The 18,299-nt window shown below is 42.2% G+C and overlaps 1 protein-coding gene across 1 annotated transcript in view; it reads left to right on the top strand.

Moving 5' to 3' along the window:
- The window catches only part of LOC144523340 (serine/threonine-protein kinase BRSK2-like), a 189,929-nt gene that overhangs the window by 72,378 nt on the left and 99,252 nt on the right, over positions 1-18,299 (top strand). The window contains exon 2 of the mRNA XM_078258842.1: positions 17,003-17,097. Within this exon, the coding sequence (XP_078114968.1) occupies positions 17,003-17,097 (95 nt within the window). The remainder of the gene's footprint in view (positions 1-17,002; positions 17,098-18,299) is intronic.

Genomic DNA, 18,299 nt, shown 5'->3' on the forward strand with positions numbered 1-18,299 from the left:
TAGTGTGAATTAGAGATGTTCCCAAATCATTTTTCCCTTCCTGATACTGATTCCGATACCTGAACTTGTGCATCGGCAGATACCGAGTACTGATCCGATTCCAGTGCATTAAAAATAAAAATAAAATATATATACAGCTGTATACTACTAACCCTGTATGGATGTGATTTGAAAATGATATGAAAACATGAACAAATACAAACAGAGAGCCCTATCTTGCACCCGGCGCAGCGCAAAGCCCGACGTGAGTGTCTTTGCTGGTTTAAGACCGACCCAGTTGTCAGTTTCCCGTCCAGCGCCCACGTCGTTTAAATAGCAAATGCACCTGCACCCATCTGTGGCCCATGGTGCTGGTCTTACAGGGAGGTGTGTTCAGGTGCATTCTGGGCGTGCTGGTCTTACAGGGAGGTGTGTTCAGGTGCATTCTGGGCGTGCTGGTCTTACAGGGAGATGTGTTCAGGTACATTCTAGGCGTGCTGGTCTTACAGGGAGGTGTGTTCAGGTGCATTCTGGGCGTGCTGGTCTTACAGGGAGGTGTGTTCAGGTGCATTCTGGGCGTGCTGGTCTTACAGGGAGGTGTGTTCAGGTGCATTCTGGGCGTCATTGACCAACAAAAACCTGGTCTAAAGTCAATAACGCAGCATTTCATTGTTATTTTAACAGAGCATTAGTAAAATGTGTCTAGGCTCGTGCACAGCGCGCACACACTATGCTTGTTACACACACAGGGACACACAGCAGCACACACACATGCAGAAGATTACAAATACAAATATTACGGTGCAAATCCTCCATCATAACAGCAATGCTCCAAGGTCCAAACGCGCCTGGCTTTTAAAGGGAATGGGAGATGATCTCTGATTGGTTGATTGCATGTTACGCCCAAAACACACCTCTGATTAATGAAGACACTAAGAACAACCCTTTTGAACCATGCGCCCGGCACACGGACCCTTTATTCTGCCGTCAAACTAGCAAAAGGGGATTTGGACACGCCCTAAACGCACCTGCACCAGGCGCTAGGGCCCAGAGAGTGAATGCTATAAAACTTTCTTGTATTATCTAGTTTGACAGTCAGTCATAACTGGAAAAGAACAGAAATAATCATAAATCTTGAAATAAATAACAATTCTGAAATGCAATAGACTGGGGGCAATGTTGAATTGCTGGAATCGGATGTTCCTCTCTCTCTGTGTAATAGGATGTAAATAGGCTAGAGCTAAGTTCTGCTGGCTGACGGGTCTGATTCAAATGTGAGAGGCAGCCGGCTCATCAATCTTGTCGGACAGCTGCAGATGGCTCCCTGACGGCCAGGAGAGTCCATCAGAGCCCATCAGAGCCCCCGCTGAGCCCCACAACGTTCTGCTGCTGGGTGACAAGCTCTTCTCCGCGCTTTCTCTTTGCCTCATCGCTCTTTGTTAAGGACAGTTCTGAATATTCCCCCCCCTCTTTAAAGTCCCATTTCAAAGTTGTTGTTTTTTTAAGGATCTCCTCGATGTCTCTCAACATAGAAACACGGGAGTCTCCTGGATACTTTAGATACTGCCGGTTTATTTTATGGTCGTCACTTTTAATTATTTCATATTTTTCTCTGCGGAATCATGATTTTTCAGTTGGTTTGCTTTCCCTCCGGTGTGCTCGGTGAAGTGACTCTCCTCAGGCAACCGCTCAGGTCCCGCAAATCTCCTGCTTTCTGTAGGTTGTAAACCTTCAACTATATCTATCGTCCAGTAATTGCAGCGTTGGTTGGTTCGATCCCTGGCTACTTGTCTACATGTCGAAGTAGAGCCCCTAAATGTAATCACTGATTGCCTTCATCACTTGATCAACGGCGCTGCCGTTGTCGCCGTTCATGGTCATTCCATCCTCATTCAGTCCCCACTGGTGTTAGGTGAGAAGAAATAAGTGTAGTGAGACTATGTCTGTCTATTCAAAGCTCAATTAGTCTGGATCGACGACACCGCCACCGGCTCCGGAAGAACATTTGGGTCGTGCTACAAGGCAGACCTGCTTGGTTCTTTCAGGGAATGATTGTAAAGATTTATAAAGAATATGTTTAGGTCATTTCCTCTCTAACTGGGAGGTTTGGGGACTGATTGGTGGAGATTGCTGTGGATGAAGTACACACGGAGATACACTGGTAAGAGATAATGAGGTTTAACCATGAATCAGCTCATTTAAACAGCTCACGTTACTGTATTGTGTCAACAGTTAACTTCATTTAATATTGTAAGTGCAGGGTGCAAATGTTCCACCAAAACAAGTCCGGGGCGGCCTCTAGTTCACCCAGTAGAGCGTGCGTCCCATGTTTTGCTGAGTCCTTCGCAGCGGCCCGGGTTCAAATCCGACCTGCGGCCCTTTGCTGTGTGTCATCCCCTCTCCCCCTCTCTCCCCACTTTGCTGTCTATCCACTGTCACTATCTAAGACAGGGGAAAAAAGCCCCAAAAAATAATCTTGAAAAGAATTCCTTCCCGACTATTTTAGCAGAGCCACCGTCGCTGAGTCCGGATTTTGGCGCCGCCCAAAACGTTTGTGATTGGTTTGAAGAAATGCAAACAACTCAGAGCGTTTTTTTTTTTAATCCTTTCCTAGAATTGATGTGGTGTAGCGAGACCTTACTCCGCAGCGCTGTGAGGACAGGTCTGGCAATGCGAGACTATAGCTGGAAGTTTACCGTTCTGCCTCTTGTCTAGCTCCAGTTTTCCAGTTTTTTGTCTCCTTCCTACTCTTCTTTCTTTTACCCTCAAGTGCAACAGGCTTATTACCAACCTTATTTAAGTTCTCCTGAAGAAATAAAAGACGAGGAATGCACTTCAATTGCATTCACTCGGCCGGCTCGGTTGCTGTCAGAAATGTCTGCCTGAAGTGCTGCAGAGACCCCACTCTTGACTCCCGGCTTTAGTGGCTAGTTTTCAGCACAGTGTGAGTGTGTGGGTGTCTGACTGTGGCCTGCAGGTCCCGCAGCCCCAAGCACAGCATGATTTAAAAAGATTTCTCTGTGCCAAAACACTGAACCGACAAAGAAAAGAAGATATCTCCCGGCATGAGCTGCCTACTGAGCTGACGCTGATTTGGCTCTACTCATGGAGGACAACAGGTCTACACTATTGTGTTCAGTTTGGCTTTCAGCAGTCTGGATTTTAGAGCCTTTATTTTTATTCTTTATTCCTCTACTCGTTTTAGAAGATCATCGTTCAGTATTGTGTCCAACCTACATGCTCTTAAAAGACACCAAATATACTGTAGCAAAAACAAAATCTTATCTCAAGGTCCAGGGCTTTTATCCACATCACTCTTCGCTCTTCCTCACCGTTTTTATTTTCATTTATCTATCTAATTTTCTTCATCACTTGATCAGGAAAGCTGTAGCTGTTGTTATTTATGGTTATTCAATCTTCATTCAATCCACACTGGTGTGAAGTGAGAAGAACAAGTTTACGTACATTCGTACATATTTGACTGAATGTCCCGCCCACAACACCATCTGACTCGCTGTTACTGGATTATGTTGAAAGTTACTAATTCATTAAATAATTGCTTAAAGCATTTAAACCCAGTTTTGTGTTGGAGTTTGTTACGTTCTAAAATCCTAATTGTGACTTAACGATTTCCATTTTCACTATAAATGCATATTGGTTCCAAATATCAGTTATTTGTTTCATTAACTACCAATAATCGGTATCTGCCTTGAAAAAACAGTATCGGTGGATCGATATTATTAACGAGTCGTTTTGGGGTCTAAACTTAACCTAATGCTGCATGACGGTTAACTTTTCATCAGCTAAACTCAACTGCAACGGCCGCTAAAATGGCCGTCACCTCACGGTTCTCTGTACTCGACTCACAGTCACCTTTTGTCGTAAAGACCTGCTAAACTTAACTGTCACGTGATCAGCCAGCGGTCACCGTCATTTTGTAGGATCAGACTGATCTCATGAAGTGGCGTATGTACGACACGCCAATTCGTACGCCATTATTTGCGTGTTAACGAGACGCATACTTGGTTTTTAGCGTGTTTATCAACGCCGTTTGGCCTCCATTGACTTACTTTACCTTTTGATTGCGTGTCAATTGTCGCCATAGAGAGTAGGATGAAAGGCTGAAAATCTTCGTAAGGAGGTTGGTCGGGGGGGGAGGATGGGTCAAACACAGGACTTTCACCCAGGACACCGGGGATCGTGTCCCACGTGTCACGTTTCCTAAACCCAACCGTCCCGTTCTTCTTTTCCTAAACCCAACCCATTCGCCGTGATGTTAATTCCTCGAGCCGTCTTTCCTGCTCCGTCTCTGTGTCGCTCTTACACTGTTGCCCCTGGCAAACGATAGCATAGGATCCCAAAAAGGTGGGCGGGCTCAGACACCTCCCAAATCGTCACCTGACAGCAAGCTACCATGACGTATGTCGTCATTCTCAATATGGCGTAGACATACACGCGGATAGCTCAAAATGCGTACAGATAACACGCCAGAAAGTGGCGTGTATGTTTACGCGAAGTCATGATGTCACGTTGTGTAGGATATTCAAATTGTTGTGCATACATTTACAATGTGAAAGAGTATTATATGATCTGATGAACTAACTTTAATGAACTAAGTACAACTCTTTTGAACCATGCGCCCGGGACACGGACCCTTTTTTCCGCCGTTAAACTAGCAAAAGTAGATTCCTACACGCCCTAAACGCACCTGCGCCAGGCGCTTCACGCCGTGCGTTTAGATCGTTAAAAATAGGGCCCGAGGTTGTCTCCTTTTACAAACTGTACAAACCAAATCTGACACAAGTGATTGGAAGCAAACCTGACATTAAGAACACCATTTTTACATTTTGGGGTGGAGGTGTGAGTAATTGTGTGAAGTCTAAAGGTCTCCAAACAACAGCTGACCTGTCAGCATTAGTTACCATTGACTGCTTATGAACTGTGCGTAGTTCATAGTGCAACAGGATCTGTTCGGTATTGTGACGGTGGCATTTGGCCATTCTCAGTCAGCGCGGCAGGCAGCCAGCCTCCCTGCACTGGGAACAAACACTTCCAAACAGACATTCAGAGCACTCAGGATGTTCAACGCATTTATCGTCCGTCTCCAGACACACTTGTCACATCGTTGCAGAAAGTTTTCAGGAAGTTTCCTGGAAATCTTCCATCTGCTGTTCCCCTCAGTATCAGTTTCACAGAATCTCGCATCATTATTCTGGAAGCTGAAGGACCAAAAAGAAAAATAGCAGCTGTCTCCGTTCAGAATAACAGATTCCCAAATGTCAAGCTGGAGTTTTAACTCCTGCTGGACCAGAAACATCCTCGTCCACCACAAAGTGAACAAAACGTTCAACAGACAATGGAAGTCACTTCCTGCAGAGCTGAGTGAGTGAGGAACTGAACAAGCTGTCAGTCGAGTAAGGTTTACCTATTGTTCAGCCTTTGACAGCCAATCACATTCAGGTGCTTCCTTTTAAATTCCAATCCTGTGTGCTGCACAACAAATAGTTTTTTTAATCGCTATCCCGATATCAACTTAACACATATCTCCAAAGACTGCAACACACCGCGAAAGACACTGAGGGTGTCTCACTCCCAACTCGTGAAATACTTGACGCTTGCTCAGTGTCTCTCAGCGTTAGATACAGACGCAAAAATCCCCCTGCAGCGTCTGTATGGAACGCCCCGGGCAGAGCGGCAGCTCGACCACGGCGCTGTAAGATGACGTAGTGTTAAGAGAGACAACGGTAGCGAGTATGAAAGATCAAGAATCCGCGTAAGGAGGCAGGTTGGGGGGGGGTGTGTGGACGGTTCAAACAATACAGGACTTTCCCCCAGGAGACCGGGGTTCGGAGCCCGTTCTTGTCACGCGTGTCACTAAAACATACATTTTGTAACTCCACCCACCATCTTTTCCTAAAACTGTCCCATTCTTGTGTCGCATGTCAGTTAAACGTACGTCCCGACCCAGAGCGTCAAGAAGTGATGCCAAGAGTCCCGACCAAGCGCGTCTAAATATGATGTTAAAGGAGACCTTTTGCGTCAGTAACAAGTAGAGATGGTCCGATACCATTTTTTGCTTCCCAATACCGATTCCGATACCTGAACTTGCGTATCGGCCGATACCGAGTACTGATCTGATACCAGTGTGTTATATATTTTATTATGTTTTAACAACTGTATACTACTATCTCTGTGTGGATGATATGATGTATAACAACTGTATACTACTATCCCTGTATGGATGATATGATGTATAACAACTGTATACTACTATCCCTGTATGGATGATACGATGTATAACAGCTGTATACTACTATCCCTGTATGGATGATATGATGTATAACAACTGTATACTACTATCCCTGTATAGATGATATGATGTATAACAGCTGTATACTACTATCCCTGTATGGATGATATGATGTATAACAGCTGTATACTACTATCCCTGTATGGATGATATGATGTATAACAGCTGTATACTACTATCCCTGTATGGATGATATGATGTATAACAGCTGTATACTACTATCCCTGTATGGATGATATGATGTATAACAGCTGTATACTACTATCCCTGTATGGATGATATGATGTATAACAGCTGTATACTACTATCCCTGTATGGATGATATGATGTATAACAGCTGTATACTACTATCCCTGTATGGATGATATGATGTATAACAGCTGTATACTACTATCCCTGTATGGATGATACGATGTATAACAGCTGTATACTACTATCCCTGTATGGATGATATGATGTATAACAGCTGTATACTACTATCCCTGTATAGATGATATGATATATAACAGCTGTATACTACTATCCCTGTATGGATGATGTGATATATAACAGCTGTATACTACTATCCCTGTATGGATGATATGATGTATAACAGCTGTATACTACTATCCCTGTATGGATGATATGATGTATAACAGCTGTATACTACTATCTCTGTATGGATGATATGATGTATAACAGCTGTATACTACTATCTCTGTATGGATGATATGATGTATAACAGCTGTATACTACTATCCCTGTATGGATGATATGATGTATAACAGCTGTATACTACTATCCCTGTATAGATGATATGATGTATAACAGCTGTATACTACTATCCCTGTATGGATGATATGATGTATAACAGCTGTATACTACTATCCCTGTATGGATGTGATATTATTTCTATCTTTGTTGTCAGTCTGGCTCAGGTTAAACTCTTTGTGAAACATAAACGCCCCAGAACTTTCTTTTATTCTGCACTTTGACAGTCAGTTATAACGGAAAAAGAACATAAATAAACTACGTTAACATAGATTATCTTTAGGGCTTTATTACGTGGTATCCGATCGGTGCATTAACTCCAGTACTTCCCGATACCAGCGTTTTAGGCAGTATCGGAGCTCTAGTAACAAATGCCAAAAGCACCTGCCAGTCAAAAAGAGTCGATCTCTGAATGCAACGTAACATGGAGGAGAGTAAAAATGGAAAGCTGCTAAAGCTTAGTTCCATATAAATGCACGGATAATACACAATGTTCTCAATGCTGAGTTCATGTGTAGAGCCCCTGGTGAGACTTGGAGCAAAGTCTCATGTTGTGTCGAGCCTTCTTAGTGGTTTTATTTTGATGCGATCATAGTAGTGTCTCTAGCTCTCCCATTCAAAAGGCCATTTGACCCAAAACGAAAATACGGTCCATCTTAAAAGTGGCGATTCCGTCCTAAATATGCTTTTATACGAAAGTTTGACTCAGGTACATTCACAAAAAGACCCTAGGTTGCATTTTGGCGAGAGTTACGCTTTAAGTAGCTGGAATCAGAAAATGTTTACCTTTTATTCATTAAAAACAGACTCAAAACGATTAATCAATTATCAAAATAGTTGGCGATTAATGTAATAGTTGACAACTAATCTATTCATCTTTGCAGCCTGTGCCTTTTGTGTTCAGTTCAATGTTCAGTTTTTTAATAAAAGAATGTTGGAAATACATTTTTCTGATTCAACAAGCACTTCGTTGTATTTCAGCAGTATGCTGAAAGCAGCAGAACTGAGTACATCATAATATTTGATGCATGTAATATTGTTAATCGCGGAACTCAACGTTTTCACATATCTTTCTCATATCGTGCAGCTCTAGATTCATGTTCCTCCCAGTGTCTTGATTTCTCATGAATGCCCCGTTTTCCTTCCACGCCAAACATGTTAGGTGAAATGGAAACTGTAAATGACCCTGAGGTGTTGGGTGTGTTCATGTCTGTACGTTGTGATAGAGAAGCAGGAGTCCTTTTCAACTGCGGGAGCTTAATTACACGTAACATGGGGCATAAAGAGGCGACGGAGGGACTGACCTCGGCATTTGTACGTGCTGTTTGGTATGCCAATGTGGAAAATGGTCGGGGGACAGACAACAATGGAAAAAGTGTGAACATAAGAAACAAGATTAGAGATTCAAGGTTCCTGCTGGGGCCGGCACGAACCGGTCGGTGGTCAAACCACTTTGTCCTTTTGGGTTTCCTCTATTTAGTTTTTTCTTTTATAATGTAACACTATATCAACTGAATACTCTTTTACAGTAATGGAAAAGGGCTTCAACCACCCCCAGTTTGTTACATTCAAGTCTGTTGGAAGAAATTAGTTTTTCTGAAATCACTGGTGACAAGGCATGGGCCGGTATACGATTCTGACGGCATGATAATCTACTTTTACTTTCACTTTGAATGTTGTCCAAATAGAACGGACCCACCGTGGTGACGTTTCTGGTGGAGCTGTTCGTTTAATAGTCGACTCGGGAGGAAAGCAAACATTTGACAATAAACTACATCAACACAACAGTATGTGGAGTTAAACTGGACGGGCCCAATAACCAGTGGCGGATTTAGCAAATTGGGGGCCCAAGGCGAAGGTATGTATGGGCCCCCCCCCCATCCGATCTTTAAAAGAGAACGAAAAGGTAAAGGTTGGAGAGGAGAGGAGAAAAAAAACCTGCATACACTTCTTTACTCCAAAATGAAGATGGAAAGCAGAGAACACACAAAGTGTAGCACTACACAAACTAATAGTCACGATGGAACCCAAGAGAGAATAAGGTTTCAGATAACACCTGTCTTTGCCAAAATGCCAGGAAAACCACCACAGTTTATTCTTTTTAAGATCAAATCAATATCAATATACCAGCAAGACAGTCAGGGCAAAACCCCACAGTCATATACTTAGCAAAAAATCACAAACAGCCATATACTTAGCAAATATTGCCAAGATGAATAATTGACTTTGTATGAGTGTGTGTGTGTGTGTGTGTGTGTGTGTGTGTGTGTGTGTGTGTGTGTGTGTGTGTGTGTGTGTGTGTGTGTGTGTGTGTGTGTGTGTGTGTGTGAGTGTGAGAGTGAGTGATTGAGTGAGGTTGCAATTGGCATTACATTTGAGATTGAGCATTTCAAACATTCTACAAACAAACCTATGTACATGATAGTGTGTGTGTGTGTGTGTGTGTGTGTGTGTGTGTGTGTGTGTGTGTGTGTGTGTGTGTGTGTGTGTGTGTGTGTGTGTGTTTGTTTGCAGCATTGCCATGAAGTGAGAGGATAACAAACAACAGCAGTCAATCATTGGGATTAAGAACTAATGATATGAAATGTTGTATTGTCAAATGAATACCTTCTCTCTTTTGTGTCTCTGTCCCTTCCTTTCTCTCTTCCTCATCCCTCTGTTTCTTTTCCTCCTCATGCCTGTTTTTACTCTCTCTGCCTTGCCTTTCTTTCTTTCTCTTCCTCTCCTCCTTTTTCTGTTCTTTTGCCATGGCGGGCCGCCACTACAAAATCAGCATAGAGGAAACACTGTTGCGGTATTGCAATTACAGCTTTAAAATGGATTATTTTTTAAATGTCTGGGTAAAAAACAACGTTGTTTTTGGGTTTTTTTAACACACTGCACACTGGCAGGGAGAAGAAAAAACAGCTCATACCTTAGGAACGGTATGACAGAAAATGTTAGTGGTTTTGAAACCTTTGATCATTTCAAACGCGGTATACCTTGAAACTGTTAACCGGCCCATGCCTACTACTTTGGGTAACACTTTACTACATAAGAGTGACATGACACTGTCATGACACATGAACCCTAACCCTAACTTGTCATGACAAAAACCGAATGACACTTACTAAAAGAAGCGTTATGTCATAAACGTTTATGACTTGTTTATAATGTTTATGACACGTTCATGACAATGTCATGTCACTCTTATGTAGATACAGTACCTTCAAGTGAAGTGTAACCCAACTTTGTCTACCCGGAGGTGATTTTGTGTTAGTGAGACGTCACAATGATTAGATCTAGAACATTAAAGCAAATAAAAAACCCAGGTCTGATAAATGTCTTGAAGAGATTTCCTCCCCGCCTCATTTGAGTCATTTGGACGCTAAGCAGCAGAAGCTTTTTGTTCCTTTGTGGTATTCACTAATTGGAACCAACACACCAGCTGATAATGATGTTGAAGGACTGACCACAGGCACAACCGAACAAATTAACAAAGCCAGCTGGAAGGCACTGACAAGATGGCAGTAATGGCAGTAATGGCAAAATAAACACAGCGAATCCATGCAGCCACGCTCTCTTTCAAGTTTGGTCTCTAAAATGTCAGAAAATGGTGAAAAATGTGGATCAGTGTTTCTCAAAAGCCCCAAATGACGTCCTCAAATGTCTTGTTTTGTTCACAACTCAAAGATATTCAGTTTACTGTCACAGAGGAGAGAAGAAACTAGAAGATAGTCACATTTAACAACGCTGACATCAGAGAAGTTTGACTTTTTTCCATAAAAAATTATTTAAACCAATTGTATTATCAAAATAGCAATAACAACTAATCGATTCCTCTTTGCTGCTCTTCTATAAACACGGTGCTCTGACCTATCTGTCGCTCTGCTGTGCTTATTTTGTAATAAACCAAATCTAGCGTTAGGAACAGCAAGTCAGCATGTCTCCGCCAGTCGGACTGACTTCTAGTTTGGGTGGTGACGTTTTCTTTAGTCTGCGGCCCAACAGGTACATTAGCTCTCCTAGCTAACGTTAGTCAAAGCTTTGACATATGCATCAAACACGCATTTTAGATGAAGGAGATGAGAGTATCCAGTTGCTCGTCCTCGTTTGTTCTGCGCCGTTAAATAGTATGTACGGGAAACAGGAGTTTTCTACCCAGAAGTTATTGTTACCTAACGTTACGATGGGGTCTATTTCAGATTCAGGTTACTTTATTTGTAACCGTAGGTGAATTTGCTGGGTAGTTTAAAAGTGCTGGGCATCCATGACACAGTTCAGACACCACAGACAACATCACAATGGGACTCAAGATGCTAGAATATCTAATAAATGCTACATAAAATACATATGAAAGTAAAAACTAAATTAAATCTTCTGAAAACCAATGAATGAATAAATAATATACGCACAAATGCAGGCTTGTAAATTGTATGTACGGGACGCAGGAGTTGTAATTAGTAGGGGTGCAACGGATCACAGAACTAACGGTACGGATCGGATCACGGTTTTGAGTCACGGATCGGAACAAAAAAGGGGGAGTTTAAATGATGTATTAAAAATGTAATAATAACTTTTATCAATAATACCTTCTTTCACCAGTAAATTGCTGTTAAACGACAATAAAAGATGAAAATCAGAGAGCAGAGCTGCCATTTAAGTGGCACCGTGCAATGTGTGTGCAATGGTGTAACAGTGCAGGGATTGAGCTTATTATTACATATTAACTATGACTATGAAAAGACAAGAATGTCAACATAATATAATTGCTTGACAAACAAGAAAAGAAATGATATACTTTAAGAGCAATGTATAACAGGGAATGAGTTATAAGATGTAGATGTTGTGACCACAGTCCAGATTGTGTAGGAGGGCTGATACAGCCTATAAGACAGTCAGGTGTACAGCAGACAGAGATATAATGGTGGTAGGGGGCTGAGAGAGACAGGCTCATGCTGAAAAGTCCATTTCTCCCCTCCTCCTTTGTGTGGTATTACGGTTAAACTTTGCAATTGATCCGCGGTTCACATGCATCCCGAACCTTGAGTGTTCAACACTGGTCCATTACACCTCTAGTAATTAGGTCTCAAAGCAGAAACATGGGAGTTTCATGGATGATTTAATGACACAGTGGAGTTATTTCACAGCCATATTTTTGGGGGGCTTTTCCGCCTTTTTAATGGATAGGACAGCTTGTCATGAAAGAGGAAGAGAGAGCGGAAAGACGTGTAGGAAATCGTCACAGGTCGGACTCGAACCCTGGACCTTCTGCGTCGAGGCGTACACGTCTATATATGTGACTACTGTTGTATTCCAACGGAGCTAACCCAGCCACTCACAGCCATATTTTGTAGATGTTGTAACCTTTGTTTTTATATTCATTCATTTATACTTCTATATTCAGAACTCCTCAACATCTCAATCAGAAACAGAACACGGCAACAGAGTTGTTGTGAATACAGTCTTTGATTTCTTTCCCCTCTGTAGGTGGCAAATGTATAATAATACACTGAACAAAATTATAAATGCAACACTTTTGTTTTTGCCCCCATTTTGAGCTGAACTCAAACATCTAAGACTTTTTCTATCTACACAAAAAGCTTATTTCTCTCAAATATTCTTCAGAGTGGCCTTTTATTGTGTCCAGCCTAAGGAACACCTGTGCAATAATCCTGCTGTCTAATATGTCACACCTGGGAGGTGGATGGATTATCTCAGCAAAGGAGAAGTGCTCACTGACACAGATTTAGACAGATTTGTGAACAATATTTGAGAGAAATAAGTCTTTTGTGTACATGATCACACAATCTTTGAGTTCAGCTGATGAAAAATGGGGGCAAAAACAAAAGTGTTGCCTTTATAATTTTGTTCAGTGTAATAATCCATTAAAGAAGCTTAATTGGGACTTTGGAAGGGATTCTTTCTTGGCTCAGAGACGGAACATGGGAGGCCTTTGGGGTTCAGAAGTCCTGGAGATTATCGATCTGATTCAGCCGAGAGGAGAGAAATCAATGAAACTGAGTTGTCGAGTCAGTTGTGGCTCCCACCGGTCGCACGTTGGTTTCAGTTGCCTTCTGGAAGATTTTCTGCAGATGGTTGTTTTCACCAGCGGCGCTCAGAGCTCACCGCTGCGCGAGTGGACCTGCCAGTCAAACGTACGGCGGTTGTTGCCTTTGTTTTTGCAGGTGGCATTTATTTCTTTGTTCAGCAGGCGTGGGTTCACTGCACATGCTAACTGCTGCCTGTTCCACATCAACCTGACAGAAAATACAGCTCTCCTTTGTTCCAGAGCTTTTTAAACCACGCCATTTTCTGACATTTTGCAGACGATGAGGTTTTATTTCAAGCATTTGTAGATTGACACAAAACATAAACAACAGATGAATAGATAATGAACCTGACTTCTGCATTATAAGGATGTTGCAGACAACCAGTAAATGACCTTAGAGGAACTCTCTCTAATGTATGACATTTCAAGGAAACGTTTTTTTAAATATCTTATAAATATTGTCTTGGATACATTTGCATACATGTAGTTGTTGGAAACTCTGAAATTCAGTTTCATGGAAACATTATTAATGGTATAAATATATATGTAGGCTACACTCTTCAGGAGTGTGTGTGTGTGTGTGTGTGTGCGCGTGTGTATGTGCGTGTGTGAGTGTGTGCGTGCGTGTGTGTGTGTGTGAGCATGTGTATGTGCATGCGTGCTTGTGTGTGTGCGTGCGTGCGTGCGTGTGTGCGTGCGTGTGTGAGTGTGTGTGCGTGTGTGAGTGTGTGCGTGCGTGTGTGTGTGTGTGTGTGTGCATGCGTGCTTGTATGTGTGTGTGTGTGTGTGTGTGCGTGTGTGTGTGTGTGTGTGTGAGTGTGTGTGCGTGTGTGAGCGTGTGAGTGTGTGTGCGTGTGTGTGTGTGTGTGAGAGTGTGTATGTGCGTGCGTGCGTGTGTGTGTGTGTGCGTGCGAGTGTGCGTGAGTGTGTGTGTGAGAGTGTGTATGTGCGTGCGTGCGTGTGTGTGAGTGTGCGTGCGAGTGTGTGTGAGTGTGCATGTGTGCGCGTGTGAGTATGTGCGTGCGTGTGTGTGTGTGTGTGTGAGAGTGTGTATGTGCGTGCGTGCTTGTGCGTGTGTGTGTGAGTGTGTATGTGTGTGCGCGTGTGAGTGTGTGCGTGCGTGTGTGCATGCGTGTGTGTGTGTGTGAGTGTGTATGTGCGTGCGTGCGTGTGTGTGTTTGTGCGTGCGTGTGTGCGTGCGTGTGTGAGTGCGTGCGTGTGTGTGCGTGTGTGTGTGCATGTGCGTGTGTGTGTGTGCGTGCGTGCATGCGTCGATACATATCATCTTTAAGATGCGCCTTTATTTTGAAATATCGATGGCATCGATTGTGAATTTCCAGGATCTGGATCTCCTTTTAATTCATTTCTATGTGTTATTATTCTTTGCTTGTCAGAGTTATGTCGTAATGAAGCAGCGAGAAACAAAGTGGACGGTTCTTTATGTGAAAATGTCAGAGATTATTATTTAAGGGTGTAGTTTTGTGCTACATAATTACTCTAATAACTGACACGCACGATGAAAAATGTGAAACACAAAGTGCTGTTGTGATTTTTCTACTGGATTGAATCTGAAACGTCCGGCTGTGTGTTCTGACGTGTAGGTGTCACAGGAGTCATTACGAGAGGCTACACAGAATATTATGGGCGCACAAATGTGTTTTTAGTGGAGATAAGTCATTCTTATAGCCCTCACTGGGCCCATGTCGCTGTAACATGCACTTTAAATATCTTCCTACAGTGTGTGGGAATATGAATGCAACATAACATCACTCATGCTGCTGTTTTCTTTGTTTGCTGAGTCCAGTTCATTACTACAGTACAGTCACAGTCACGTAGGCGTTTTCAATTTGCCCAAGATCATATCGCCTCCTAATTACAGTTTTTAGTACCGCAGATAAAGGCCTACACTCCGACTCTGCTCTGCCTCAGCAGTCATGGCCACGATTTTAGAAATACTGAAGTGATTGGTCCTCCAGCAGAGTTGTTTTTTTTAGATTACAATATTTTTTGTAGATTGTTAAACCTATGCATCATTCTTTTTAGATGCATTTGTACATATAAATGCCTTCTTTTTGCATTGATATCTGCACATATTTAATGATCTGCTACTGATATTGGAAATAAAAGTGGGAAGAAAATCTCATTTATTATCATTGTTTGGCGGATTGTGTGCAGAAGGTCAAACACTCACATTAGATTAGATTAGATTAGATTAGATTCAACGTTATTATCATTGTGCAGAGTACAAGTACAAAGACAATGAAATGCAGTTTGCGTCCAACCAGAAGTGCAAAAAAGCAGAAAGGTGCAACGTGATATACAAAGTGTAGACAGGTGGTGCATAGGCAGGACAATGAATATATTGCAGTGTTATAAGAGCAGAATAAATATGGCTATGTAATATGAACAGTGTATGAACAACATGTACAGATATGTGCAATGTAGTAGCAGTGGCATTATAATAGTAGTAAGAATAATGTAGATATATGCAGTGTATTAGCAGAATATATAATAAGAAACAGAATAAATATGGATATTCAGTATGATCCATATAGACAGATATGTACAGTATGTACAGCTATGTGCAGTGTGGTAACATTATGAGAGTAGTAAGAATAAGTGTGCAGGATGAATAGTGCTATAAAATTGAATAAAACACCTCAAATTCAATGGAAGTAATCATTAATTTAACCTGCGAAGAATATTGTATGGCTTCCATACGAAGTACATCCATGCAACCATGTTAATTTTGGGCAATGTGGTTGAAGAAACCCATAAAACTGATATTAAAAAACTTTGAAAACGGGTCAAATTTGACCCGAGGACAACACAAGGGGTTTAAATAAAGACCACTAGAGTTAAGTGAAGCAATGTGTGTGCAGCGCTGTTGAGGAAGGTCTGGCAATGCGAGACTAGTAATAAATACCTTGAATACATACAAATTACAGTACTTTACTTTTCGTAGCTGTATGATGAGAGCAGCCTGTTCAAACACACAGAGCAGTCTTCATACGGAGCTTTCTTAGCCCTGTGTTCTTTTCTGTTCGAGCTGCTCTGACAACAAGATCAATGACAGCCAGTGAATGTCGCCCAGGATGCCATTTGGGTCCTAACTGAAGACATAAAAGAGCCCCCAGGCTGCCATATCGGGCCCCAACACCCCCCGCTGCTTATGGATCTACTGGTTTCCTTGCGAGACCCCGCAGGGAAATCACCTTTCAAAACGTGAGACACTCATCTCCTGTGAAATATATATGCAGCGCGAGGTAATGAAGGGGTGCATATGCGCAGTGGCATTTCAACTACGGTGTGCAGAGCTTCAGTACAAAGCAAAACGCGCTCCCCGGTGTCGGAGCTTTGATAGAGATGGATGGAGCCATTGTGGCTGTAATAAGGTAAAGGCTCTGTGTGTTGACATTTCTGTTATGGCGCGAGAGCCACGTCAGGCGAGTTCTCAGAAGTACATAATGAAAAAGGAGACTCGGGAGTCGCTCGGCTTATGCTGCGTAAGGTGACAAACAGCATACAGCTGGGAGAAATATGGATAGTTGAACCCACTACTTACAAGCGTCACTAATCATACAGTATACGGTTCTTTACAGCTGTAAAGTTGTCCACTATTAAATTAATCTCCAGCTATTTAGATCATTTATTAATAGGTTTGAGTCAAAAATAAACAGCTTGTTAAATGTGAATATGTTCTAGTTTCTTCTCTCCTCTGTGTCAGTAAACTGAATATCTTTGAGTTGGGGACCAAACGAGACATTTGAGGACGTCATCTTGGGCTTTTTGGGAAACACTGATCCACATTTTACACCGTTTTCTGACATTTTAGAGACCAAACAACTAATCTATTGAAGCGAATTGAACATTTTAAATGTGAATCAGACGGACTTTGAAGAAATGACTTGATGTGAATATTTGTGTTTCAGGTCTGGTGAAGCTGGGTATCCACTGTGTGACGTGTCAGAAAGTTGCCATAAAGATTGTCAACAGAGAAAAGCTCAGCGAGTCTGTTCTTATGAAGGTAAGACAGTTTATACTGTGTGTGTGTGTGTGTGTGTGTGTGTGTGTGTGTGGGAGTCCAGTATACTTGCGGGGTCCCGGCAGCTTTTCTGGGGCCAAAATGCTGGACCCCACAAGGTTAAAGGTCTGTTTGAGGGTTAAGACTTGGTTGTAGGATTAGGGTTAGAATGAGGTTCTGGTTAGGGTGAGGGTAAGGGTTAAGGTTAGGCATTTAGTGGTGATGGTTAAGGTTAGGGTAAGGGGCTAGGGAATGCATTATGTCAATGACGGGTCCCCACAAAGATAGTGAAACAAACCTGTGTGTGTGTGTGTGTGTGTGTGTGTGTGTGTGTGTGTGTGTGTGTGTGTGTGTACGTGCATGTGCCGATACATATCATCTTTAAGATGCGCCTTTATTTTGAAATATCGATCGCAGGACACTGAATGAAATCGTCTCAAATTCACATCCCGGCAGACTTTGTGACATCAGCAAATATTGTCACGTTGTCCAAATAATCGATATCACTCAGTTGCCTTATTTTCCTATCATATCATACAGACCTGTTGATGAGAATGCGTTGGGCTCTGATACGCACACAATACTTATTAGGAAGTTAGTAAATACATTCAGTATTTTTATGAGATTTGTTGACTATAAAGAAAATATAGCACATCCACAAACAACAAACGTTATCCTTTAAATTTGAAGTCCTTAATTTAGTGTGTAGAGATCAAATGTTAGAATTAGGGCTGTCAAAATAACGCGTTAATTTCAATTAATTAATGCGTTAAAAGAAATAAGGCAGATTAATCCATTCCATATTGACGTTTGACCCGGAGCCGTTCTAGCACCTTTGGACTGTAAAATGAAGGAGGGAGACGAGAATGTTCTGCCTGGATCATTAATTGGAACATTTACTTGTAAAAATCTTCTTCCTGCCAACCCTGGCTACTGAAATCTGGTGCCACTGATATGTCTGCTCTTCTCTCTGATGCTCTGAAGACGATACAGGAAACACAAACACCGCTGCACGTGACGCTAGTTAACACTATACTCAACAGCAGCTAACGTTAGCCTACTGCTAGCTAGTTAACACTATACTCAACAGCAGCTGACGTTAGCCTACCGCTAGCTAGTTAACACTATACTCGACAGCAGCTAACGTTAGCCTACCGCTAGATAGTTAACACTATACTCGACAGCAGCTAACGTTAGCCTACCGT

Source organism: Sander vitreus, chromosome 1, assembly GCF_031162955.1.
Source record: "Sander vitreus isolate 19-12246 chromosome 1, sanVit1, whole genome shotgun sequence".
NCBI classification, from domain to species: domain Eukaryota; kingdom Metazoa; phylum Chordata; class Actinopteri; order Perciformes; family Percidae; genus Sander; species Sander vitreus.